General features: G+C 42.1%; 1 protein-coding gene across 2 annotated transcripts; it reads left to right on the top strand.

Moving 5' to 3' along the window:
* The first annotated feature begins 1004 nt into the window (after nt 1–1004).
* On the top strand, nt 1005–22255 carry MXRA5 (matrix remodeling associated 5). Of its 2 annotated transcripts, none has more exons than XM_055802622.1 (7): nt 1005–1586; nt 3791–4006; nt 6370–6499; nt 6839–7229; nt 11287–16290; nt 16932–17832; nt 19379–22255. In XM_055802622.1, exons 1-7 carry the CDS (start codon nt 1390–1392, stop codon nt 21285–21287), a joined length of 8748 nt encoding a protein of 2915 aa, XP_055658597.1. In that variant the 5' UTR covers nt 1005–1389; the 3' UTR covers nt 21288–22255. The 2 variants fall into 2 exon arrangements, with proteins under 2 accessions (XP_055658597.1, XP_055658596.1); XM_055802621.1 differs by having other exon boundaries at nt 19376–22255.
* The last annotated feature ends 3726 nt before the right edge of the window (nt 22256–25981 follow it).

The following is a 25981-nucleotide window of genomic DNA, read 5'->3' as shown; positions in this document are numbered from 1 at the left end:
TCCGTGCCAAAACCCAGAGGGATTCTTATGGCTTAAGATGCATCTATGCTGATTTCTGCAACTCTTCTGTGTCTTGAAAGACTAGGTTCTTTGTTTTTCTAGAACAGATAAGGATAACTGCCCCACTGGTTATCTAGAGAACAGAAAATTCTGTGTATCCAAAAACCACACAGTGGAGCTAAGCAGGTGATAGTACATGGTCTTCTGTGGTACATCTGAATGATGCATTTTTCACTGGACCAGAAGTAGGTTTACTTTTGTGTGCTGAAAAAATTGCTAACACAGGAGGGAAACTGAGGAGGGATGTTAATGACATAATGATTCTCAATTGAAGTTTGTTTCTGTGGTGGATTATAAAGGCAAAAGGCAATTTGTGACTGAGTCTACATTCAGTCTGGTTGCTGCCTTTTCCTGTACCGTTGTCATTGCCTCTCCAGTCGAGTTTTGAGAATTTTCTGTTCACGCGCATTTATTTGAGCGACTCTCATCCAGAAAGATGCAGGAGATCAGATACTCACCTCCAGACTGGATACATGTCTCTGCAGCAGCGCTGTGCTAAAGGTCATGGTGAGGCTGGCTGTGCAGTGATGGGACACCTATAGCCCTACGAGAAGAGGAAGAAATCCAGACCGGTTGGTCCAGTTTTGGGGTTACATCCTGGACTCTGTGCGTGTGCGTGCGTGTGCGTGTGAGCGTGTGTGCGTGTGTGTGCGTGTGCGTGTGCGAGCGCACAGCCCCAGCAGCTGCACAGCGGCGCGTTTCAAGAGCGCTGGATCCGCCCAGGTCCCAGAAACAAACTTTCCGCCAGCTCCAGCTCCCGGGCCCAGGCGTGGGCTCCGCTCCCCGCACTGCGGCCGCAGCTCCCGCGGACCCCCCCGCGCCGGCTCCGGCGCGCCCCCCCCCCCCGCCCCCCGGCGCGGGCCCGCCCGCAGCCCCCCCGCGGAGGGGCCGCCCACCCCACAAGAGGAGCCGCTCCGCCGCGCCCTCCCCCTGCACAGCGCCCGACGCGGGGAGGCGGGCGGAGCGGCCGAGCGCGGCGCCCCGGCACCCCGCGCCCTCGTCCCCATGCCGCGGCGGGCGGCGAGAGGCTGCGCCACCAGGCAGCCCGTCAGGCGGCGGGGAGCCGCCGGCAGCGCCCGCCCGCCCGCTCGCCCACGGAGATCCCGCAGCGCCCGGAGAGACGCGCTCGGCTCCCGCCGGGGCTGAGGGATCACGGCGCCGCGGCTTCCCGCGGGGACGTGGGGCACCCGGAGGAGGCGAGCGCGCAGGGAAAGTGACAGTAATTAACAAACCACCACCCCGGACGGTGTCCTGCCCGGCTGCCGCGCACCGCTTATGCTTATTTGGGGGGACCCGACCCGGGCGGCGGATCCCGCAGGATGACGGGGGATGGGGAGTCCTAAGGCGGCGTCGAGGCGGCCCGCCGCGGGCTGCGATGAGCCTGGGCCAGCCGGTGCCGGCGGGGAGGCGGGGAGCCAGGTAGCCGCCGCCCGCCCGCCGCGTCGCCCCGCGCCGCCACCCGCCCGCAGCCCGCCGGGGGCATGGGAGCGGCGGGCGGCGCTCGCTGAGACCGCGCCCGGCGACAGGTAAGGAGCCAGCGCACGGCCGGCCGCGTCTGCCGATGCCCCGTCGGGTGGTGGTGGGGGAGCGGCGCGGCTGCCTGGCTGGCGGCGGGCGGGTGCCCTGCGGGCCGTGCCGCCGTGCGTCGGCGCTCGCCCGCAGCCCGTCCGCTGCCGTTGCTCAGCCCCGCGGGGACACTCTTCCCTAATGGGAAGCATCTGCCCTCCGGTACGGCAAAAAGAAGTGTGTGGGGGGGTGCCGAACCGCACCTCCCCCGCAGCCCCCTCCGCCAGGGCCGCGGCTGGCGTACGGCCCGGCCCGGCCCGGCTCGGCGGGAGGAGCAGGGCGCGCGGGACCCGCTGCCGCCCCCGTCGCGGTCCCCGCGCGGAGCCGTGCAGGCAGCGCCGCCGCCCCAGGCCCCGCCCCGTGCCCCGCCCCGTGCCCCGCCCCGTGCCTCGCCCCAGGCCCCGCCCCGCGCCCCCTCCCGGCAGGCGGCCCCCGGCCCGGCGGCGGCGCCGCAGCCCATCGGCTGGCGCGGTGCGGGGCACTCGAGGGCGCCCCCGGGCGGCGGGGCGGGGGCAGCCGGGACGGGCCCGCCAGGTTTCTCCTCCCAGCCGCCCCGAGGAGCCGCTGCGGCCGCGGCGCTGCAGGCCCCGCCTGGGCCGCCGCTGGCTCTTGCCCCGGCAAGTCGCTGCCATTTTTTCTAAAGCTCAGCGAGCACCTCCCATATGGAAACCTGGTGCCCCCTCCCAAAACTTGTTGAAATGAGTAGGATGTTTTTAAAGGGAGTTTTCATTAAAGTGACCATTAAGGAAAACAGCACCTTAATGTTTTTCAAGAAATTAAAAGCTATTTGTCTTGTAAAAAATGGTAAACGTCTCATTAACTTGACCGCAGATATTTGAGAAACCTCTTCATCCCGATGAGCCTCTCCTTTGAACTGTAATGGTTTGCACATGATGGTCTTAGGAAAAAAATGTGTGTCTCGTTGCTAGCAGATCTGAGAAAATCTGACTTTTATACTAAAAGCAATAAACTAATGGAACTAATAATAGCTAGTGGAACCGAATGTCTTTCCATCGTTGTCACAGTTGTACAAGAGCAGGAATACTACAGTTCTGTTACTAATAGTAGCCTGCATTCTTGTATGGCTTTAATCTAAGAGCTTTCAGATTCTCCTGATGGTAGGGATAAGAATAGGGATGTTTCAAACTCATTTCTCCCAAGTTAGGCTGCTTAATCTGTAATTAGACATCTACATAAATTATTTTTAGAAATGCTTAGTGCTCAAGGTCAGTAACAGCTGTGTTTTCTTGTCTGTTCTAGCACAGTGTGCATCTTTAAATGATTCTCCATGAGTCTAGCCATCCAATTTAGACACACAGTTCTGAAAATCTGAACTTGAGTGTTGATAGCCAAGGAAAGATTATAAATATAAACTTTCTTGTTTACATTTCCTCTGATGTCTGTGCTTATGCTTTTAAATAAGTTGTCAAGTTTTATCAATTCTGTTCATTCATAGTTCCCATTTGGTTAAGATTGCAATGTAAGAGCACATCCAGCATCTTATAGTAATAGGTGGCGAAGGATGACAGAATCCAAGTCCTCCTTTCACTTTCTCTCTCAATTATACTGTTTCCCATATACTTTATGAATGGGATTAATTCAGCCACATTTTACCCTCCTGAAAGTCTGCAGACTGCATAAGAATCAGGCAGCTAGGCTAGGTGAGTTAGCTAATTAGGGACCTAATGAGGTGGAATTGCACTATTTCTAGGTATCTGATCAGGTAGATACCTGCTGTTATTCATCTTCAAGTGAATATGGATAGCCTTTTTTCGTTCATTGACTGTAGAGGGAGCCGTGGCAATTTGCTCGAACTAGATGCTTCCCTTGAAGTTTTCTAATTTTCAGGTGAGACAAGTACTACCCTTGGTGTGTGGAACAAAACTACAAAATCTATTGCCTTAGGGAGACAGCATTACTTTAGTAGAATAGATATTTAGTAGAATAGTAGAAGCAAATTATGGGGGGGAAGTTAACTTTGAAGTAGCAGATGACATGGAAGAAAGAAAACCACTTTCTGGCTGAGCTTTGCCATGAGTCTACAGGCTCTCTGGGGTGCTGCAGAACATCGCTAGGTATATAGAAGTTTTTACAAGGATTAAAGAAATCATCGTTTCTTCTCTATTTCTTCTCTCCCACGCCCCGTGTCCCCGGGGCGACGCAGCAGGAGCGAGGCGAGGGGAGGCGACAAGATGGGGCAGCGGGCGGTGGCGCGGGCGCTCTCCGTGGTGCTGATCGTGGGGCTGGCGCTGCCGCCCGGCGCCCTGGGCTGCCCCCACCCCTGCGCCTGCTACCTCCCCACCGAGGTCCACTGCACCTTCCGCTCCTTGGCAGCCGTGCCGGCGAGGATTTCTAGACATGTGGAAAGAATCAATTTCGGGTTCGTATAGCAGTCTGTAGCAAAGAGTTTTATGTCCTTGGTGCATGAGCCCGGAACGCTTCGCACGCGTGCAGTGTGCCGGGATCTCTGTGTACTTTTCAAGCAGTATTGCAGAGGCAGGTGGTTACTTGCAAGCACTGTGTTTCCAAAAGCTACAATTACTGACATGGAGAAAGTTTTAGTGTAGCCCTCATCTTTCAAAGAAAAGTTACTGTTATTTTCAAGTAAATATTTTTATCGTGGTGTCAGTTCTTCATGGCAAATAGGACAAGTAGTCTTTCATAGTTTATCAAGAAAAAAAATGTTTTAAACCTACTATGGGATTTCTACTAAATGCTGAATTTTATACCTGATGTAAAAAATTGTAGTAGCAGTAAACTTCTATAATGTAGCCAGGTAGCATTTTGGAGAACAATGAGATATGGCATATTTTAAAGCAATGCAGTAAAACCAAAGTTAATCCATTGTCTTTGGAGTGGGTTTGTTTTGTTTTGTTTCCCAAGGAAATTAAGTGTAATATAAGCGTCTTTGGTGAGAGATTGCTCAGGCTCCAACTCACTTTCCTCTGCCAGGGTATTGCCAACTCACATCAATCTGTCGGATTGTGAGACAGGAAGGCAGGGACAGCTGGTAGGCTGCATATCATAACAGTGCTGTGTAGGGTCACTATGTGACATGGCATGGTGCAAGAGTTGCAGTCCTCTTCCGCTTGATAGCAGAGCTGCCTCACTACCTGGTATGAACTTACCCCGACTGCCTCAAGGCCTGTAAGCTGCAACTGATCATGCAATGACTGACTGTAAGGACCTTCATTTTTTTTTGTTGTTGTTTTTCCACAGTTAAAATTTCTATCCAGCAGCATTTTGTCCACCTAAAGACTAATTTTAGTCTCAAAATGCCCTTGTACTCAGTAAATCTGTATTAAAGCAATCTGTACTTTCATGCCATTTCTGACTTAAAAATGCCTCCCTCTCACCTCAAAACCACACATATTCACAGTCAACTCTCCCCCTGTACATCAACATTCTATGGCAAAACGTTCTATACCTAAATTGCTTTTGAAAATGGAATGTAGGCTTCTAAGTTTTGGCTGTTTTTATAATAAAAGTACATTATTTGATACTGCTAACATAAAAGCCCTTTCTTGTCCGTCTTTTTGTCACTACAGATGACATTTTCTGACTTGTGTCTCTTCCCAGGAAGAAACAGTCTTAACTATCTGTTGTTTCATTTCTTTCATTTTGGAAAAGGGCTTTTACCATATTTCTATTTTAAGGTGCTGTATATTTACAGGGTAAAGTTTATTTTCCTAACTGGAACTAACTTAGCAAAAAATTATTTGGAGAAGTTCATATTTTTTTAGAAAGGGTAATGTTTAAATAAATGGTTTTAATAAGACTGCGGTAAGCTTAGTAGATCTGTAGTAGGACTAAAAATATCAAAACAGTAGTCTAAATTTTTAGCAAATTCAGAATGTTCAGATAGATAACATGGTGAGGATCTAAAAGTATTTCCTCCATATTCAAAGTATTTTTATTTCTCACTGTCTCCTCCCCTCCTCTCTAGAAAGTGTTGAAAAATAGGAAAAATGTTTAAAATTCTATGCTTAATTTAGAGACTTCATGCCCAGATTAGCTCATATGTTTAATTTTATGTGTACATATGGAAAACCCAAATGTAGAGCTACACCACCAAACTTATGACTTCCACATTAGCAAATAAAACCTGATTTATTTGTCCAAAGTGAAACTGAATTATTTTCAAAAAGTAGATTTTCTGTATTCCTTCTCTAAAAGCAGTTTCTGGGCTCAAATTGTATAATTGGAAGGTCAGTTCCTAGATCTTATGTAATTAGCTGATGCAATTACTTGTTGCAACAGTAAGTGAAGCAGGATGTGAGTTCTTGCTTTTCTCTTGCGCTGTTTGGGAGATATCCATTTTTAATGTCCTCTCTCCAAATCTTTATTCATTTATTGTTAGATGCTGTTTTGGCAACACTGTAGCTTTTCCAGTTTGCCAGGCTCCATAGCATCATTGGTTGGCTTCAGGCCATTAATTTATTACCATTCCATAAACTGAGCTGCATGGAAAAACATACTGACAGCTACTAGAACTTAAATGCCTATTTATTACTCCTACTCCTAAATTATGGCTGAAGTGCCACAAATGGAGTGAAAAGAAATCTTAATGTAAACATGAACTAAGTATACTTGGCCTTGTAAAAATGTTTCAGTAACTTTTGGCCCTTTGACAATGTATTAGGATCTCTCCAGTTTTTCCTGAAAGTTGTTATACTAATTCTACATTTGCAGTCCATGATAGTCAGTGCATAAAATGTAACTGCACATGTGATTTTTTTCCAGGTTTAACAGTATACAGTCTATATATGAAAACTCCTTTGCAGGACTTACAAAACTGGAATTGCTCATGATACATGGAAATGACATTCAGCATATACCTAATGGTGCTTTGAAAGATCTTGTGTCTCTACAGGTAATGCTAAAGTCTTTCTAAATTTTATAAGTTCTAAATTCTATGAATAACAGAAGACAAAAATAAGCATTTTTTGTAATGTCTTTCTTAGGATTAAGGTACCATTTTCCTCCCAAATACACTGAAGATCTATTAACTATGCCTATGTCATGCTTGGTAATGCTAACTAATACTCAGTTGTATTCTCCCTCTTTGACCAACATATCATTTTTCTGTGGTGCAAAGGACATTTGAATGTGGGAGGAAAACTTTTGCTTGCTTGCTATTCTGTTTGGATGTAGATCAAAACCCAAAATTAATCACAGGGGGGTTTTGTTGTGTTTTTTTTTTCTTTTTTAGGTTTTCAAAATTAGTTACAACAAATTGAAAGTCATAACTGGCCAAACTCTCAAAGGACTTTCAAGCTTAATGAGACTGCACATGGACCACAACAGAATTGAGTTTATTCATCCAAATGCTTTTAATGGATTAACTTCTCTGAGGCTGGTCCACTTAGAAGGAAATTTGCTCCAGCAGCTTCACCCCAACACCTTTTCAACATTTATGGTCCTTGATTATTTCAAACTGTCAACAATAAGACATCTCTACCTATCTGAAAATGCTCTTAGGACCTTGCCTGCAGGCATATTTCAAGGCATGCCACTGCTGGAAAATCTTTACCTTCATGGGAATCCGTGGGCCTGTGACTGTAGTTTAAAGTGGTTCCTTGGATGGAATAAAGTTTCTGGAGGTAAGAACAAAAATACCAATGCTTTTTCAATTCATAATGTTAGATTTTTTCATTCTCATGTTCTGTGTATGGATGGTTTTGTTATTTCCTCAATATTATTACTTATGTGATGTCTATATGCACTATTACGTCCTGTTGCCATTCTATAAATGCATGTATTTAAAAAACAGTGTAAAAAGGAAGCAGCTGTGTGTCACTAGCTAAAAATTTGTATTCAACAACAGCCATTACATTCAAGATGGAAAAAGCAATAGTGAAGTTTATCATTGGAAGAAAGAGATCTGTTATAACCTTTTAGTCTGTTTGTTTGTGCAGCGGTGCACCTTTGACTAAGGGCTGGCAATTGTCCCCAACTAACAAAGCTAGTAACTATGTGCTCTCATAGGAGATGGGAACATTAGATATGAGCTTGTTCAGCTAATGAAGGAATGTTAATCACGTTTCCAGACTCTTGGGTGAGTCCTTTAACTTTGATGCTATTAATGTTAAGTCTGTTATGGAATCATAGAGTCGTAGAATCATAGCATCATAGAATGATTTGGGTTGGAGGAGACCTTAAAGATCATCTAGTTCCAACTCCTTCCACTAGACCACATTGCTCAAAGCCCCATCCAACCTGGTCTTGAACACTTCCAGGGATGGGGCATCCACAACTTCTCTGGGCAACCCATTCCAGTGCCTCACCACCCTCATAGTGAAGAATATCTTCCTTATATCTAATCTAAATCTACCTTCTTTCAGTTTAAAGCCAGTACCCCTTGTCCTGTCACTACATGGCCTTGTAAAAAGTCCCTGTCCAGCTTTCCTGTGGGCCCCTTTAGGTACTGGAAGGCTGCTGTAAGGTCTCCCCAGAGCCTTGTCTTCTCCAGGCTGAAAAATCCCAACTCTGTCTGTTTTCATAAGAGAGATGCTCCAATACTCTGATTATCTTTGTGGCCCTCCTCTGGACTCTCTCTAAAGGTCCATGCCCTTTTTAGATTTGGAGCCCCAAAGCTGGGTGCAGCACTCCAGGTGGAGTCTCACAAGAGTGGAGCGTGAGAATCACCTCCCTCTACCTGCTGGCCATGCTTCTTTTGATGCAGCCCAGGATTCGGTTGGCCCTCTGGGCTGCAAGCGCACATTTTCAAGCCATGTTGTGCTTTTTCTCCAGCAAAACTCCCAAGTCATTCTCCTCAGGGCTGCTCTCAATCCATTCTCCACCCAGCCTGTATTTGTGCTTGGGATTGCCTTGACCCAAGTGCAGAACTGTCCTGTTTTCGGCTGGGACAGAGTTAGTTTTCTTCTTAGTAGCTGGTACAGTGCTATATTTTTTCTTTGGTATGAGAACCATGTTGATAGCACACTGATGGTTTTGGTTGTTGCTGGATGATGTTTGTACTAAGTCAAGGACTTCTCAGTTTCTTGGTTCCTGCCAGTGAGGGGGCTGGAGGGGCACGGGAAATTGGGAGGGGACACAGCCAGGGCAGCTGACCTGAACTAGCCAGAGAGGTGTTCCATACCATATGACATCATGCTGAGTATAATACATAATCTGAGGGAAGAAGGAGGTGGCACATCCGCAATTATGGCAGTCATCTTCCCAAGTAACCATTACGTGTGATGGAGCCAGGCTTTCCTGGGGATGGCTGAACTCCTGCCTGCCCATGGGAAGTGGTGAATGAACTCCTTTTTTTTCTTTGCTTGCGTGTGCAGCTTTTGTTTTACCTCTTGAACTGTCTTTACCTCAACCCACGAGTTTTCTCACTTTTACTATTCTGATCTTCTGCCCCATCTCACGTTGGGGGCAGTGAGTGAGAGGCTGCGTGGGGCTTGGTTGCCAGCCGAAGTTAAACCATGACAAGGACCTTGCACTTGGCCATGTTGAACTTCATGAGGTTTATATGGGCCCACTTCTCAAGCCTGTCAAGGTCCCTCTAATATGCATCCTTCATGTGTATCTGTGTTTCTTCATTGACCACAACTTCCTTTTGTGACAGAGCAAATCTCTTTTTAAGTATTATCAGAGAACACCTACAATCTTGCAATGTTTTTCCCTAGACTAACTGGTCTACCTTTGCTCAGGCTTAGGTGTGTTGTAAGTATCACACAGTTTAGGCTGGAACACTTCTGGTCATGTGCAGAAGCAAAATACTAGAAACAAAAAAAAAACGCAGAACAGTTTTATAATCCCTTTATATCAGGAATACACTAAATAAAGGAGGTTTTGAATGTCAGTTTTAAATTTTGCCATCTGAGTTCACTGGTGTCCCATCTCAGGTAACTAAGTGCTTACTGTGGTAAGCCAGAGGGACTGGTGTTACATCAGAGTTGCCACTAAAATATTAGGAGGGAATTCTCATTTAATTGCAGCTGAAGATGTGGTTGAGTCACAAAGTTTATATAATGATCTGGAGCATTTATGGTGGATGATGATGGGTCTTGTCATCTTAGAATATGTAAGTCATTGTAGTTTTGTACTTGGCTATAGGACAATACTTTTTAAGAGCGTGTGATACTTGACTGTGTAATGTAAGTGTTCCTGCCTGAACTGATACTTGAGACATCCAACTTTCATCTTATATTTCGCTAAATTACATTTTAATATTCTTATATACTCTCTTGTTCCAAGTATGTATGTGCATTAGTTGTACTCAAGTTGCATTGAAAGTTACAACAATGAAATATTAGATGAACTTTCTTTCCTTGTATAGTGTTGGTTTGTTAAACATTTTTATTCAATTAGATTCCCTTTTTGCACTAAAACAGTAGTGATTATTGGAAAGAGAATTTATTCATGCCATTTTCATGTATGACAGATTTTGTATCTTTATATAACTATAACATTAACTTCTTTGGGAATTCTGTCCAGATAGAGTTATTAAATTTCTTCAGACCAGTGTGGCCACTGCCAAGTTGATTGTGGGCCAGTTCTGCCATGAAGCATGCTTTCCTTATCTTTGAAACATCATATTTAAATCTGCAAATGATAGACTGGTTGAGTTAAATATTCTGTTTGTAGTAACTTCTCAAGAAAATTGATTTGTCAGAGTAGCAAAGCATCTTTTTCAATTAAAAAATGGTATGAAATTTTGCCACTCTCTTCCCTTTCTCCTAGCATTTTGTCTTATAACCCACCCATATATTGTCCTTTCATTCCAAGATCCCTCATTCCTCAGGAGCGATTAGCATGACACTTATTCCTAGAATAACTGGAATTCATTTTATTTACAACATGTTTCCAAATTAAATATGTAAGGCAACATTACCATTCTAGTGAGCAGAACAATGTAATAAATATATGACTGTTATTTTGCAGACAAGAGTCTTTCTGGCATTGAAGGAGAGAGGAGTCAAGGCTGTCATTTCCTGTTTTAGCACTCCTTGTCTGTTTTGGTGTTTATTTTATCAATACAGAGCTTACAGTTATTTCAGAGGTCAAGAAGAAGTGGCACTTTCATATTATTTTCTTCCTGCTGATGAATAGCTTGTAAGTGCAGGAACTAGTCAACAGATTTTGGTAGCTAAAGTAGAATGTTTTGTGTATTGCCAGTACTGTTGTTAATGAATAGAGAAAAATAAAAGCTTCCTGAATTATTTAATGAGGAAGTCCAGCATTTCTCAGGTAAATGCTGCATGTTTGAAAGCTGAGAGGATCCAGTCCTTTTCACGTCAGGTCCACAAGTTAGACAGGTAGGCTGTCACTGCACAGATGCAAACTTTTTGACACAACATAGGTTTTTACCAACTTACTTAAAAAATGTTGCTCTGAACACTTCAGTTCCTAGGCATTTTATTCAGAGGCAGTGAATCTAATTTTCAGAAGGGTGGAGTATTCAGTCCTCTCATTAAAGTCAGAAGATAATGTGGTCAGTTTTGGAATCAGGCACCCATTTAATGGTAAAACAGGGAGGTGCCGTTTTAAAAGCCTTTCCTTATGTGTGTTCTGCCATAAAATGTTCCTCATGTGGTCCATTTCACACTTTTGAGAGTTCTGTAATTCTAGAGTAGAGATCTTCAGCTTATGTATCCTTTGTTTTCCCTTTTTTATTTATTTTTGTTTCTTTTTTTTTCCTTGCAGGTGTTTTAAAGTGCAAAAAGGACAAAGCCTATGAGGGAGGACAGCTCTGTCCTAAGTGCCACAGCCCGAAACAGCTGCAGAAAGAAGATATTCAAAACTTGAAAGATATTTCCTGTAGAAAACCTGTCATTCAGTCCTCACTGAGGCAGAATAGCAGTACTCAAGATGAAGAAAGTGGTGACAGTTATGAACTCCCTCTGGAAGAGCTTCAGTCCTCTCCATGGAACATTGTTCTAAATATGACTGATGAGCATGGCAATGTAGTCCACCTGAACTGTGAAATCAAAAAACCAACAGGCTCTACCAAAATTCAGTGGAATCAAATCCAGACTCAGGAGATTGATATAAATGCTACAATTTCACTGGATTTTGAATGTCCAATGAATCGAGAAAACTATGAAAAACTATGGAAGCTTATTGCTTATTACAGTGAGGTACCTGTCAAATTAGAGAGGGAAGTTATGCTTAGCAAAAAGCCTAAAATAAGCTATCAGTACAGGCAAGGCTCAGATTATGATGCTTTTTACTACACGGGTGTAAAAGCTCAAATACTGGCTGAGCCTTCCTGGGTGATGCAACCTCTTATAAATATCCAATTAAACAGACGCCAGAGTACAGGGAAAAAAGTGGTGCTATCTTTTTTTACTGTGTTTTCTCAGACGATTCTTACCAAAGACACTGGGCAGCAGAGAAGCTGGGTAATGATAGAGCAAAACCAGAGCACAAGGACAGCACAGAGTGTGGTGGAAGGTTCAGAATGTCAGCTGAGCTGCAACGTGAAAGCCTCTGAAACCCCCTACATCCAGTGGCTCTTTCCAGATGGGACTAAATTGCAGGCACCGTCTAATCAGAAAGACAGTAGATTTTCCATTCTCAGTAGTGGCCAGCTAATAATCAAAGCAGTGAGTTACACTGATGGTGGTTTGTACCACTGCATTGCCCAAGTGAGAGATGATATGGACATAATGGCTTACAGACTTCTAGTGCAGCCTCCAGCTGTTCAGGTAGCTGATTCAGATACAGTGAGAGTTGAAAAAAATGTTGGTGATCCAATAGTTTTGCCATGCAATGCAGTTGCCATCCCAGAGCCACAGTTGAGCTGGATTCTTCCAAACAGCCAGGTACTTAATGATTTATCAAACTCTTCAAAAGGATATATGTTGGACAATGGTACTTTGCTTATTCCAAAAAGCCACGTTAGGGATAGTGGCCATTACAGATGTGTGGCTGTCAATCAGCAGGGATCAGATCAATTTGTTGTAAGGGTCACAGTAAATAAAATGGTGTCTGACAGGTCATTTAAAAGGATAAAACTAAAAAAACGCCCCGGCTCAAAAAGTTTGTCAAGAACAAGGGGGCGAGTCATAGACGATGGAGAGGGATCAGGGGCAGGAGCAGTAGAGGAGTTACCACAGAGAAAGAACCATCTGAAAGACTGGGAAATATCCTTTAAACAAAAAAGTGATCAGGTGCCAGAGGCTCAGATTAAAAAGGGTAAGAAGAAAGGCAGAAGGAAAATGAAAATATGGAAAAGTACTGATAGAACCCAAGACAGCAATGTTGCAGAAGGCCGGAGGGTATTTGAATCTCGAAGGAGAATTAATGTGGCAAGCAAGCAGATTAATCCACAGCATTGGGCTGATATTTTGGCAAAGGTCCGTGGGAAGAATCTTCCTAGAACAACAGCTACAGCCATTTCTTTAACAACTGCACTGCCATCAGTCATGCAAAAAACTACTGCAGTCCCTCATCCTGTAGCCAGCCCCCCACCTTCAGAAACAGCAGCTGATATGGTAGATTCCTCTGCTGATGCATCACCTGTGGGTGAAGACGAGCTGTTCTCAGTCACTGTTTCCCACAACACTAAAGCATCTTCAGCCCAGTCCATGTTAACAAGGTCAGAAACTGAACCCTTCTCTGACCACAGGGCTTTAGGAACACCTGCAAGTATATACTCTGCAGAAACTGCTGTATCAGGTCCATATGTGACTCCTGTCTCTGTAACTGTGCAACCCCAAGGCCAGCAGCGTCTTGACGTCAGGACTGATAATTCAGTTGTAGCCAAAGAAAATACCCATGTTTTCACTGAAGAAACTCTATCCAGAGAAATTGTAACAAACTTCCCTAATATTCAGAGTAATTCAGTCACAGTGGGAAATGTAGAAAGAACTGTATCTTCTACATCAGAGGAAAATTCTGCTTTTGCTGAGCTACCACTTGATGCTACTGTCCTAGCTGAATCTCAGCCTGTGGATCTTCACAGCGCCTCGGAGACAAGTGTGAAGTTAAATGAAGTGGACCCAGTAAGCACTGACACCATAATTTTAACACCTTCTCGGTTGGATGGGGCAATCCCAGCAGATTCTGTAGGCACTACTGCCATTTCTTCATCTGTTTCACTTTCTACAGAAAGGAGCAATGACTTGATACACCAGTACAAAGAAGTATCCACAGGTCAGACAAAAATGCCAAACTTAAGTACAGGTTTTCCAGCTGTCATACCTGTCAGAGTTCAAAGCAAGGAAGAACCTGAGACCCACGGGAATACAGTGACTCAAGAAAGCATGTCCAGCAGTTATGTGGAGAGTCTTCAGGGAGGAGAACATAGGAACCTGGCTACTCCAAAACCAGATCCCACATTCATTTTGCATAGTACTAATGCTCCTCATAAAACAACAGAGGGGATAAAACCTGCTTCTTCCATCAGTAGATTGACCACTCTGGCCACAACAACTTCCTATAGAAAGACTATGCCCTCACCTATTACTCAGCATGCTAGAAAAAGGCCTTATGGGAGAAGGAGATTGAGGCCAAACAGAATTCGACAAAGGCCAAGGCCCTTCCCCGCTGTTGTTTTAACCATGGAGCCTATTGTTCCAAGGACACCTGAAGTTGAAGCTGTGACCAAAACTTCTTCTACCACTCCTGAAAGCCCTGATCTTAAAAATAATGTCAAAATGCAGACTAAGGAAGAGGAGCATACAGAATTCACTGCTTCGTTAGTTACTGATCCAGTTGTCTTAGAGAAAATTACCAAAATCAGAGAAGTGGTCACAACTTCCTTCTTTAGGCCTACTGCTTCTCCACCTGAGGCAAAACATGTGACACTCTCTACTGCTCCTGAAACCTTTCCACTTCCAGTTACTGCACCTATCACAATTTTATCATCATATGTTGTACATGTCACAGTTCCCACAAAAGAAACAAACACACACCTTGAACTAGAGCAAAGCAAAGTGCCAACATACCACTCATTAGGCCATATATCTGAGGAGAAGGGCAAGAAAGCAGTTTCTACAACTATGGATAGTAAAGCAGAACAATCAAGCACAACAACTTCTCCTGAGCCTATGAACAGCTTGATACCATCTACAAAACCAGAATCTCAAGAAAAGCCTATCCAATTTGACTCAGAAGTCATAGCTAATGAAACAACCTTTAGAACATTCCAACTGATATATCCCACTGTGACTGATCTAAGTATTCCTGTGGGCACTGTGGAAGTTTTTAAGAACCGCTCAGTTTCAAATGAGCCATGGAAGCTCACAGTATCTTTAGAAACACCAGCAATAACTGAGCCACCTCAGCAACGTGAGATAAATACTTTGTCCTCCTCCTTCAGCACAACAGAAACTCAGACTTTCTCTCTTAGAGAAACAAAGAAATCTGTTGCTTCTCAGACTGGGACAAAGACATCTTCCTTGGATAAAAAGGAAGTTGTGTCACATGTATTTCATCATGATCCCACTTTGCAGACAACTGTAAAGCCTCCGACTACATCCACTACCTTTATTCCATTTATAAAACTTCCCACTCTTCCCCCTTCCATTTCAGGTGCTTCACATCCTTCTCTTCGTTATACCACTGAGGAAAGCAATGCCTTCAATCAAGACAGGTTCCCAGAAGCAAAACAAGTTGAAGCAGATGGTGACAAAATGGTGGTGAGCTCAAGACACAGTGTACACCCTACTCCTTCCTCCAGCCAAAACAGGATTAGCATAGAGTCAAAAGAGGAGCAATTCAAAGAACTGTATAATAGCAAGTCAAACAACAGTTTACTGCTAAATCCAAACCTTCCCCATCCACCTGCTGGAATGATACCAGTCCTAAACCAAAGACTGCCTGTTGTGCCTCCAAAGCATGTTCCAGTAAGAGGCACAGTGAAGCCTCCATATGTTGTAACACAAGGTTCATTTCGCTATTTTATAACACACCAGCCTCTTCACTACACAAACAAACCAGAGATAACAGCATATGCAGCACACACCATCCAGGACAAAAAATCTTCTGCCCCTCAAACAACTACCCCAACACAAACCTCTCCATTTCACAGAACAAATTCGTTCACTGCAAATAAGTTCAGTAATCAGGGTCAGAACAGATACAATATTAATTCAAGATATTTTGGAAATAATTATGTTCCAGATAACAGAGGCACAGCAGGGAGACTACCAAGTCAAGGGATGCCCTATTATCCCAGTTCCAGAATGCCATTCCTTTTCAACAGAACAAGGATATTCCCTCACATAAGTATGCATCCTAAACCAGTGGTCCCTAGTCAACTTGTCCCAAAAGACACAAATGAGAAGGTTGCCCAGGTCTCCCCTACTAGGATTACAGTGCAGAAAGCTACAGCTATTCCAGCGCCTCCAATGCCACATGCTACAACCACCATATCACCATCACCAGTGATTTTGAAGATTATCCCTCCAACCTCTCTCTCTCAGCACGTAAAACCACACATATCCGCTACAGTTCATCCTTTTAAAAATGTCCACCATCGTCATCAAAAAATTCCAGCTGTGCCTTATGTGGGAGGCATTTTGCCACACAATTCAACTGTAATTCAACCTTCCACTAATTTCAAGGTACATGGAGAAAGACCCAAAATTATCATGAAAGGATCTCAGAGCATATCCATCCTTGCTGAAACAGATGCTTTTATCCCTTGTGATGCAGTAGGAGAACCCAAGCCTTTTATTACTTGGACAAAAGTCTCTACAGGTGAGCCACAGAAAATGTGTTCCTTCCACATGACTTTTAAGGTTACAAATACTTGGACCGTTGCATAGAAATTCAACGTGATGCAGGAATAGTCCAAAACACTGAAGAATAATGTCTGTGTCTTAATCATTATAGATAAAATGTCACTATTAGCAACTAATCATTCCAGATAAAAATAACTTTGTAGTAGTTGCTGTTGTAAAAGAAAACCTGTGCAATGTAATGAGTTTATTTTTTTGAAGAGGGAATAGCAGCCAACTCTGATTATTCACAGCAGTTAGAATTTATGATGACAACACTTATAAGTATGGGGGGGTTTAACATTGCTGCCTTAAATATTAATGTGTGTCATCTCCATAAGCAAAAGGAAAAGAGAAAGTATGTAAAGATTTAAGAGGAAACCTAAAGCATAAAGCCCTTGAAAGTTCCCACACTGTACATGCTTGCAGGCTGGTATGGTTAGTTCTGCAATAGAAACAAGACCAATTTGAGCTATGGAGAGTGTCAGAAGATGCCATGTGATACATCTGAAGTTGTAGTTGGTGTTAAGTAAATCAAAATCTTACATAAGACTTTTTCAGTGCAATGCATGTCTTAAACCCTATGACTTCCCATTTCTTTCTTTCCTCTCACCTTCTCAGGAGCTCTAATGACAGCCAACACCAGGTTACAAAGGTTTGAAGTCTGGAAAAATGGTACCCTCCTTATCCGCAATGTTCAGCTTCAGGATCACGGACAGTATTTGTGCACAGCTCAGAACCTGCATGGCGTAGATAAAATGACCATTGTGCTCACAGTTGTAGCCCACCAGCCCAAGATTTTACTTTCCCGCTATCGAGATGTCACAGTCTATTTTGGAGAGACCATAGCAATGGAATGTCAGGCTAGTGGGACTCCAAGTCCACATATCTCATGGATTTTCCCAGATAGGAAGATTTTGCAGACAGTCACTACTACAGAAGGCAGGATAATGCTTCATGAAAATCGAACCTTGTCTATCAAGCAAGCAACTTTTTCAGACCGAGGAGTTTACAAATGTGTAGCAAGCAATGCTGCAGGAGCTGATAGCATTGCAGTGAGGCTACACATTGCAGCCTTACCCCCCATCATTCAGCAGGATAAGCAAGAGAACATTTCTTTGCCCCTTGGCAGCAGTATTAACATCCACTGCACGGCCAAAGCAGCACCTTCTCCCAGCATCCGCTGGGTGGTCTTTGATGGCACACAAATCCGACCTTCTCAGTTTGTCAATGGTAATTTATTTGTTTTTCCCAATGGAACTCTTTATATTCGCAACATCTCCCCCAAGGATAGTGGGACCTATGAGTGCATTGCTGCTAACATGGTGGGAGCTGCCAGGAGAACAATACAACTCCATGTGAAGAAGCATGCATCTAATGCTAAGATCACTGGGAGCTCTCCTCAAAGAACAGATGTAACATATGGCAGCATCCTGCATTTGGACTGCAGTGCTTCCGGTGACCCCTGGCCTCGGATATTATGGAGGTTGCCTTCCAAAAGGATGATTGATTCTCTACACAGGTAAATTACGATTTGAGGTGTCACAGGTAAATTACAGTTTAGGTGAACTTAGGCAAAAGACCATTCATATCTGTACAAGTTTCATTCTTGATTTCTGTGAGTTTTGAATGAGACCTCCAAACCTTAAGAAATTATATCAAAAGATAGCCAAGTCAGAATTTAGCATAATTTTCTTGAAAACAATAGTACTCTTGAAAAGTTAATTTCAAGTGTTTAGGATAATCTGCCATTATCTGTCTTTTGCAGCCACTTGTAAATGTAGTAAAAAGTCCAATGGCAAATGTTAAGATATACAGCTTGTGTACTGCTTGTTCCAACGTGCTTAGTCTGCATGGAGTTGAATAGGTGCTTGCTTCACTTTTCCCCAAGAGAAATGGGATCACTGAATTTTGTTTATCTATCTGTTGTACAAATTGTTATACACAGTAAATATGGGGCAAAGAAAACATCTTATAATCATTTAAGTAAGCATGATCATCTTAACATTGTTGTAGAAATAAAAATTACCTTGCAATAAGGTCTGTGCAAACCCAGTTGCATATAAATGCCTAAACCAGTACCTTCTTCAATGTTCACATTATCAAGTAAAATATCACCTCCCCAAACCTGCAATAACTGTCCTAAGAACTTGCTGCAAACAGAATTTCTGCTTTAGAAATTATTCATTACTCACTCTTTGAGAACTATAGACAGATGAGAAATGTACTGAAATTGAAAGGCACAATTGCCAGCAACCTTCTTAATAGCTGAACATAGTCATCATTTTTCTCATATTGGCAAAAAATATATTTATGTAGCCTGTAGAGAGCACAAAACCCAGAATTGCTTTTATGTCCCATAGTGATAGCAACAAAACATTGCAGTTTTTTCATTTTCCCTCAGGATCTTTCTGTGGGCTGTTTTTCAAATACAGGAGATCTTTGTTGGGGAGAAAACTGGGGCTACTGAGGAAATTAGTTTTGACAACAATACACTATAGTGGTGTGGAAAGGAATAATACCTTTTTAGCACATTGAAAATCTTCTTTTCCATATTTCAAAGCTTAGCAATATTTTGCTTCTTTCTGATTGTTCTAAGGGTTTAAAATGTTATACCTGTGCCAGGGGAAGTTGTTCATCTTGATTTGTTTTTAGCTAAGGACCCAAGTGCCAGACTCTGTAGTTATGGTCCATATAGGTTTGTGTGCAGTATATCATTCAGAGAGTCCGTATTTGAATGTTACAGAATACTGGACATGCAGTCAGAAGAGTCAAAAATACCGTCATTTGGTATTTAATAGTTGTTTAATGGTCAAAACCACCACTAAAGTCATTGAACAGAACAGAATTGCTTGGTTACAAGTGAGACAAATTATTTTTTTTCCATGTGATTTTTGGTGGTGGATATTTTGAACATTTCAGACCATCTAATTATCAAAAATAGTAATGCTCCTCTCCTTTTTTTTGGTATTGTTATTAGCTTCTTTCCTCAGGTTTGTCTCAATAATTAATACCTAAAATGTGATTTTGCAGCTCATGTTCTGTTCTTTTTTCTTTCCTTACAGTAGCTTGGAGGCTAGAATCAAAGTATTCAGCAACGGGACTCTGGTTGTCCATTCAGTTACAGATAAAGATGCAGGAGACTATTTGTGTGTGGCCCGCAATAAGATTGGGGATGACTATGTGGTCCTCAAAGTGAATGTGATGATGAAACCAGCAAAAATAGAACATAAGAATGAGAATAACCACAAGGTCAAGTATGGAGGGGACCTGAAAGTTGACTGTGTAGCCACAGGTCTGCCAAATCCTGAGATCTCCTGGGGTCTCCCAGATGGCAGCATGATCAATACCTTCATGCAGTCAGACGACAGTGGCAGCCGGACAAAGCGATATGTGGTCTTCAATAATGGAACCCTGTATTTCAATGATGTTGGACTGAGAGAAGAAGGGGACTACACCTGTTATGCTGAGAACCAGATTGGGAAGGATGAGATGAAGGTGCGGGTCAAAGTAGTGGCCGAGCCTGCAACTATCAAGAACAAAACATACGTCATTATTAATGTACCCTATGGTGATGTCGTCACAGTAGCATGTGAAGCCAAAGGAGAACCCACTCCCAAAGTGACCTGGCTCTCCCCAACCAACAGGCCCATTCCTGCCCTGTCTGACAAATACCAGATATACAGGGATGGCACCCTCCTCATCCAAAAGGCCCAAAGGTCTGACAGTGGTAACTATACTTGCGTAGTGCGGAACAGCGCTGGAGAAGATCGGAAAACCATCTGGATCCACGTTAATGTTCAGCCTCCCAGAATCAATGGTCATCTCAGTGCAATAACATCTGTGAGGGAGACAGCCATCAGGGACAGCCGGAAACTTATTGACTGCAAAGCTGAAGGCATCCCTGCTCCCCGGGTCTTATGGGCTTTTCCAGAAGGAGTAATCCTGCCAGCTCCCTACTATGGGAACAGGATCACTGTGCATCGCAATGGTACATTGGACATCAGAGGGGTGAGGGAGACAGATGCAGTGCAGCTCATATGCATCGGACGGAACGAAGGAGGGGAAGCAAGACTGATTGTGCAGCTCCTCATCACAGACCATTTGGAGAAACCCTCCTTCAGAGACCCTGTCAATGAAAGGATCACTGCCATTGCTGGTCACAGCATCAACCTGAACTGCTCAGTCCAGGGAAACCCCAAGCCCAGCACAAGCTGGATCCTTCCCAACGGCACCGAAGTGCTGAGTGGCAACCGTCTGCAGAGGTTTTACCATAAGAGGGATGGGATCTTACACATCAGCAACCTCTCTGCTGGGGATGCTGGGACTTACCGCTGTACAGCCAGAAACCCGGGAGGTTATGTGGAACGAGTAGTCTTCCTGAAGGTGGGACTCAGGCCAGAAATCAGCAACCAGTACAACAACCTGGTGAGCATCATCAATGGAGAAACTCTGCAGCTCCATTGCATCACCCAGCCCAACCAGCGGGCGCAGATCTCCTGGACTCTGCCCAGTGGAATGGTTCTGGATGCCCCCCAAGCTGTGGGTCGCTTTTCCCTGGTGGAGAATGGCTCACTGACAGTGCATGAGGCTTCTGTATTTGACAGGGGCACTTACCTGTGCAAGGTGTCCACAGAGTATGGCACTTCTGTTATGAATGTGCCTGTCATTGTGATAGCCTATCCTCCCCGGATCACCAGTGAGCCAGCACCTGTCATTTATGCCAGGCCTGGAAATTCAGTAAAACTGAATTGCATGGCCATTGGGATTCCTAAAGCAGAAATAACATGGGAGCTTCCAGACAAATCACATCTGACAACAGGAGCTCAATCCCGTCTATATGGAAACAAATTCCTCCACCCTCAGGGGTCATTAGTCATCCAGCAGTCTACTCAAAGGGATGCAGGCTTCTATAAATGCACTGCTAAAAATATACTAGGCAGTGATTCAAAAACAACCTACATACACATATTCTAACACTAAAACAAATGCCTTTGGCTGAATACTGGTGTTCAAGTCACTGCCAAGCGAGTGCAGCAAGGAGAGTACTGCTTGCAACAAAGCCAGGAAGGCTGAGGGCAGGAAAGAAAAAGAATTAATCCTATTCTCATGCAAAGTGCATTGCTTTTGTACTCCATATGGTAGTAAGTCCCTGTAATAAAAGGAGGCAGTAGACATACTGAAACTGAGAAGACTAACACATTGGAAAAGGTCTTTAAATTGTTAGGACTGTAGTGTGGTTTTTCATGCTATCCAACAGCATCTGAGTCCTAAAGTGCTCTGTCCTTGTCAATAGTCCAAAGCTATTCCTTGTTCTAACAAGCACCTTAAAAGTACCAAAGAAGTATTAACTGTTAATAAATGAGCTGCAGTGATAGAAGTGCTTTAGTAAAACATAATTTTCCTTATACCCTGCAGCGCTTTTACATAATCTAGTCTTATAGAATATGATTACTAACCTTTCTGTCCATTCTTCTATCAGCTCTTAAAAATCAGACTAACTTAGCAAATAAGAGTGATCTATTTTAATAAAAGTACATGCAGACATTAGTTACCTTAACATATGAACAAACCTTTTCCAGATACTAAGGATGTTACAGTCAAATCATTCATTATATATTTTATATATATTTTTAAATCAGACTATGAGACTAAAAAGAGTAACAATGAACTTGGTCTCATTTTATAAATTATTGGTCTTTACAAGACTCTGAAACGTTACAGTGTTTTATAATATTAAGGTCAATATACTGTACATTTTATAATAAAAAAATATTTTCCAAAAATTGTGTTCACTGTGATTTTCATTCTGGTTTTAGAAAATAAGGAACTCCAAACAGTTAGAGTATGAAGTTCAGTCAAAAAACAGAAGTCAGTCAGTTACATATGCTCTTTATCTTTTTAAACATGATTTCCTAATAAAAACTTAACACTTTCATTTTGTATATTTCAGGTTACATTACAATTTCAATACCTTTTCTGCAATCAAGGATGGTTTATTGGATAATGTACATAATTTTGATAAGATGTATTGATCATGCTATAGAAATAATTGCTACAAGATGCTGAATATGCCCATGTTTCAGCAAATAACTCCAATCAGAATTCTTCAAATGTTAACTCACCTATAAAACACATAAATTCTCTGAGATACTCCTGAATTCTTAAAGTTCTGATTGTTCATAAGACTTATGTTCATGTTTTCAGACTATGATGAGAATAAAAGCTTTATTTTTATTTTCTCTATTGATCAAAACATAGCAGAAAGTAAAGAGTTATTCTAATATTTAGATTTTGTAAAAACTGTAAACTAAAGTTTTCCTCACTCCACAAATTTATCTAGTTTAGGAAAATTGTAAGGTGTTGTGAAGTACGTATTTATCATCGTGGTAAACAGAACTAAGCTAAAAAAGTAAAAAGTATTTGATTAGAACAAAGATGTTGAATTAAAGGATAAGGACAAGGACATTGCTGAAGATACAAGGGGCATAATTTATGTGATAGCATATTTTATGAAACTTATTTTTTACCAAGTCAGTGCAGGCTAAAAGTTTGTAGTTGCTACACAAACATTTAATAAAGCTGCAGTAATGTTACTGGCCTAATTGAATAGCACTTAATTATGTCTTAGTTTCTTTTTTATGGTTTAGACCCTTGGGCCCTAAATCAGCAAATCTGTGTTCAAGGTGAAACGTGTGCCTAAATATCTGGCAGGGATGTGGCTGTTTGTGAGAGAGAAGAAAGGAACAAGTATTCAAGATTTTTAACTAGGGTGCTCATGTGGTCTTTTCTAATCTGGCTATTTTCCTTGGACATGTCACAGATTAGATATGTCTGTAGTTCCTTTACTTCTAGTACTTTTTTTTATTTTATAGAAGCTCTTGGAATATGATAATAAGATTTTTAATAATAACACATCTTTTAAAAGAGTCTGAAGTCAGCATTTTAGTATTGGAGTAGGAGTCAAGCACTTCTATTCATTTGTCAGTCCAGTCTTCAGTTAACACTTACGTGAATTTAGAGATATTCTTGGATGCTGAATGACTTCTATATATTTCCATTAAGCAGAATTATTTTTTTTATGTTAAGAGAAGAAAATATAATCCAAAATCAAACATTTGATCTGTTGGGATCAGAATAAGCATCTGATAATATTTATTCATCAGTCCAGAATTTCCACTGCTGCCAATGGAAGTTTTGGAGGCACAAGAAATAAAAGGTTTGGCTCAAGACCTTTTCTTAATTCAAGTAAAGACTTGCATGCTTGCAAAATCCCCTCAGATTTGGACTTAACATTTTTCTATGTCTTATACTTTCCATGATGTTTGCCTTTACCCCTTTTATGAAAACATACTTCCAGTGAGAGGCCTATAAAATATAATTTTCTTCCAAAATAAATTAAACTACAGCTTAACAAATACCAGTGGAACACTTCTTACATTCAGGCAATGTTTGGCCCTATGTCCTCTCTGTCATATTCTCTCTCTACTGAGATACCTGTTGTCCAGGATATCAGTCCTGAGTTCCTTTTGTAGAAATACAGAAGTTCATGGGGAAACTAAGTCTGTTCCAGGACTTCTGTTCTTAGGCACGAATCTACATGTCACTTCACGTGCTGAATCGTGTCAATTGAAGGCAGTCACAGGACACTGAATTTAAATCATAACTTCTTCCTTTATTCCTAAGTAATTCTCTGCAAGTTGTGTTAAATAAATAAATGACAATTTCACATTACTTCAAGGACACAACACTTCATTAATTAGATTTATTTCAGAAGTCTTCATTCATCTTTCAGACCAAGCAGGAGCCATGCATTCAAAGACAATGGAGCTTGTACCTATTCTGATTTTGAGAGGTGCTGGGAAATGAAGTGCTTGCCCTTGGTTTGAGAAGGTTTCAAAATTTTCACTTGGTCAATCAAAGCAGGTCCTGGATAGTTTCCATGGGAAGGAAAACTTGCCATTCCTTGCTTTTTTCTTTGAAAATGGAGAAAAAAAAATGTTTGATGTCTTTTTTTGAGAAGCAGAGTAACAAGATGTCTCATCACAACTGCACAGATTGCAAATGGCAGGAATTTTGTATACGTTTTTTGCTTTTGCTTCACAAAAAGAGGTTCACTGTGACCACGTCACTAACACAACCAACTGCTAATAATAAACATAGGGGTAGGAATATAGGTCAGAAAAGAAAAAAGCAGAGTATTCATGTCACCAAGGTCTGGTAAAATTCCTAAAACACCAGCCAGTTCACTTATGCGTTTTAGTGATTATCTTCAAAAGCTCATGAAGGCCAACTGAGGCACAAGAAGACTGAAAAAATGCTAAAGCTGTAGTTGAGGAAACATAAAACAGCCAGACCCTGGTATCAAGAGAGGTACTTTGTTTAATTCATTGCTAAACAATCAATCTAAAAGCATCTCTAGAATAACACAGTGATAAGAAGGAGCTGCTCTGGAAGTTTCCACAACAAATTGTATAATAGCAAACTAGTCACCTTCTCAGAAAAGTAATTAGTCCAGAGTACGGGAAGAGAGAATTGGAATGGTATATCTTACTTTAGCAGAACTTTTTGCATAGTCACACAGTATGTTCTCATGTCCAAACCAAAGAAATGTGATTTATTTATTATAAAGTGGGAGAACAGGTGTTTTCAAAACAGTTAAAGGGAAGCTTGGTGAACTGGTTGTCAATTAACAGGACATATCAACTGAATCCAGTTTAGGCCTGGTACCATTTCCACATTTTCATTAATGGTTATCAGGTATAGAGAAGACACTGAAAATGTCAGTATGGAAAAGACACAGAGGAAAAACTGAAAGAGATTAAAGCACACAGGACCAAATTGCAATTCAGACTGATATTTCTAGATTGGTGAAATGAGTGGAAATTAAAAAAAAAGTATTCAGTACATACAAATGCAAGAACTATATTCAAAAGGAAGAAACTGACTACGCATGCAGCAAGTAATTAGTGAAGAAGGACTTGGAGTAACTTAACAACATGATGCCATTTTAAACTGAACATCATCACTTTGACATCTATTCACAAGGACTGTGTGAAGCAACATAATGGAAATACCATGGATAATTACTCTCTTTGCAGCCAGGCCCAAACACAAAGAAATTAGAAAGGATGCAAGAAGGTGCTTTAGGGAAGATAATCTATAAGAGTAAGTTTAAAGTTGGGGTTGTCTGCCTAAGAAAAAAAGGCCAAATATTAAAAAAAAACAGTTAATCTAACGTGTAGGAAGTCCTTACAGAGGCAGTAGTCAGTTGTTTTTCAGGTAGGTTAGTGTGAGAAATAATAGTGTAACTTACTCCAAGCAAGCTCTAGGCTAGATACTAAGAAAACTTTGTAACTGTAAGAACAGTTGAACAATGTATTATTTTTTCCTTGAGAAGCTTTTCAAATTGCCATCTTTGGAGAAAGTTCAAAACAGTTTTTGGAAGAAGGGTTCACCGGAGTCAAGAAGACGCTCAATATGAGTTATGCATCTTCCTCAACTTTATTAGTTTCTAACACTGCTTATATAGAACCGATACACATGCATATTCGTAAAGCAGAAATATAATTGCTTAGTAGTCACTAAACGCGCGCGGTTCCCACACCCCTAATTATCATGACTAAAATAAGCATTCTATCCATGCAGCTAATTGAGTTGCTGTGCTTCAG

The sequence above is a fragment of the Falco peregrinus genome, chromosome 4 (assembly GCF_023634155.1).
Source record: "Falco peregrinus isolate bFalPer1 chromosome 4, bFalPer1.pri, whole genome shotgun sequence".
In the NCBI taxonomy this organism is placed as follows: domain Eukaryota; kingdom Metazoa; phylum Chordata; class Aves; order Falconiformes; family Falconidae; genus Falco; species Falco peregrinus.
Note: the sequence above shows the minus strand (reverse complement) of the source record. Positions and strands in the feature narration are given on the sequence as shown.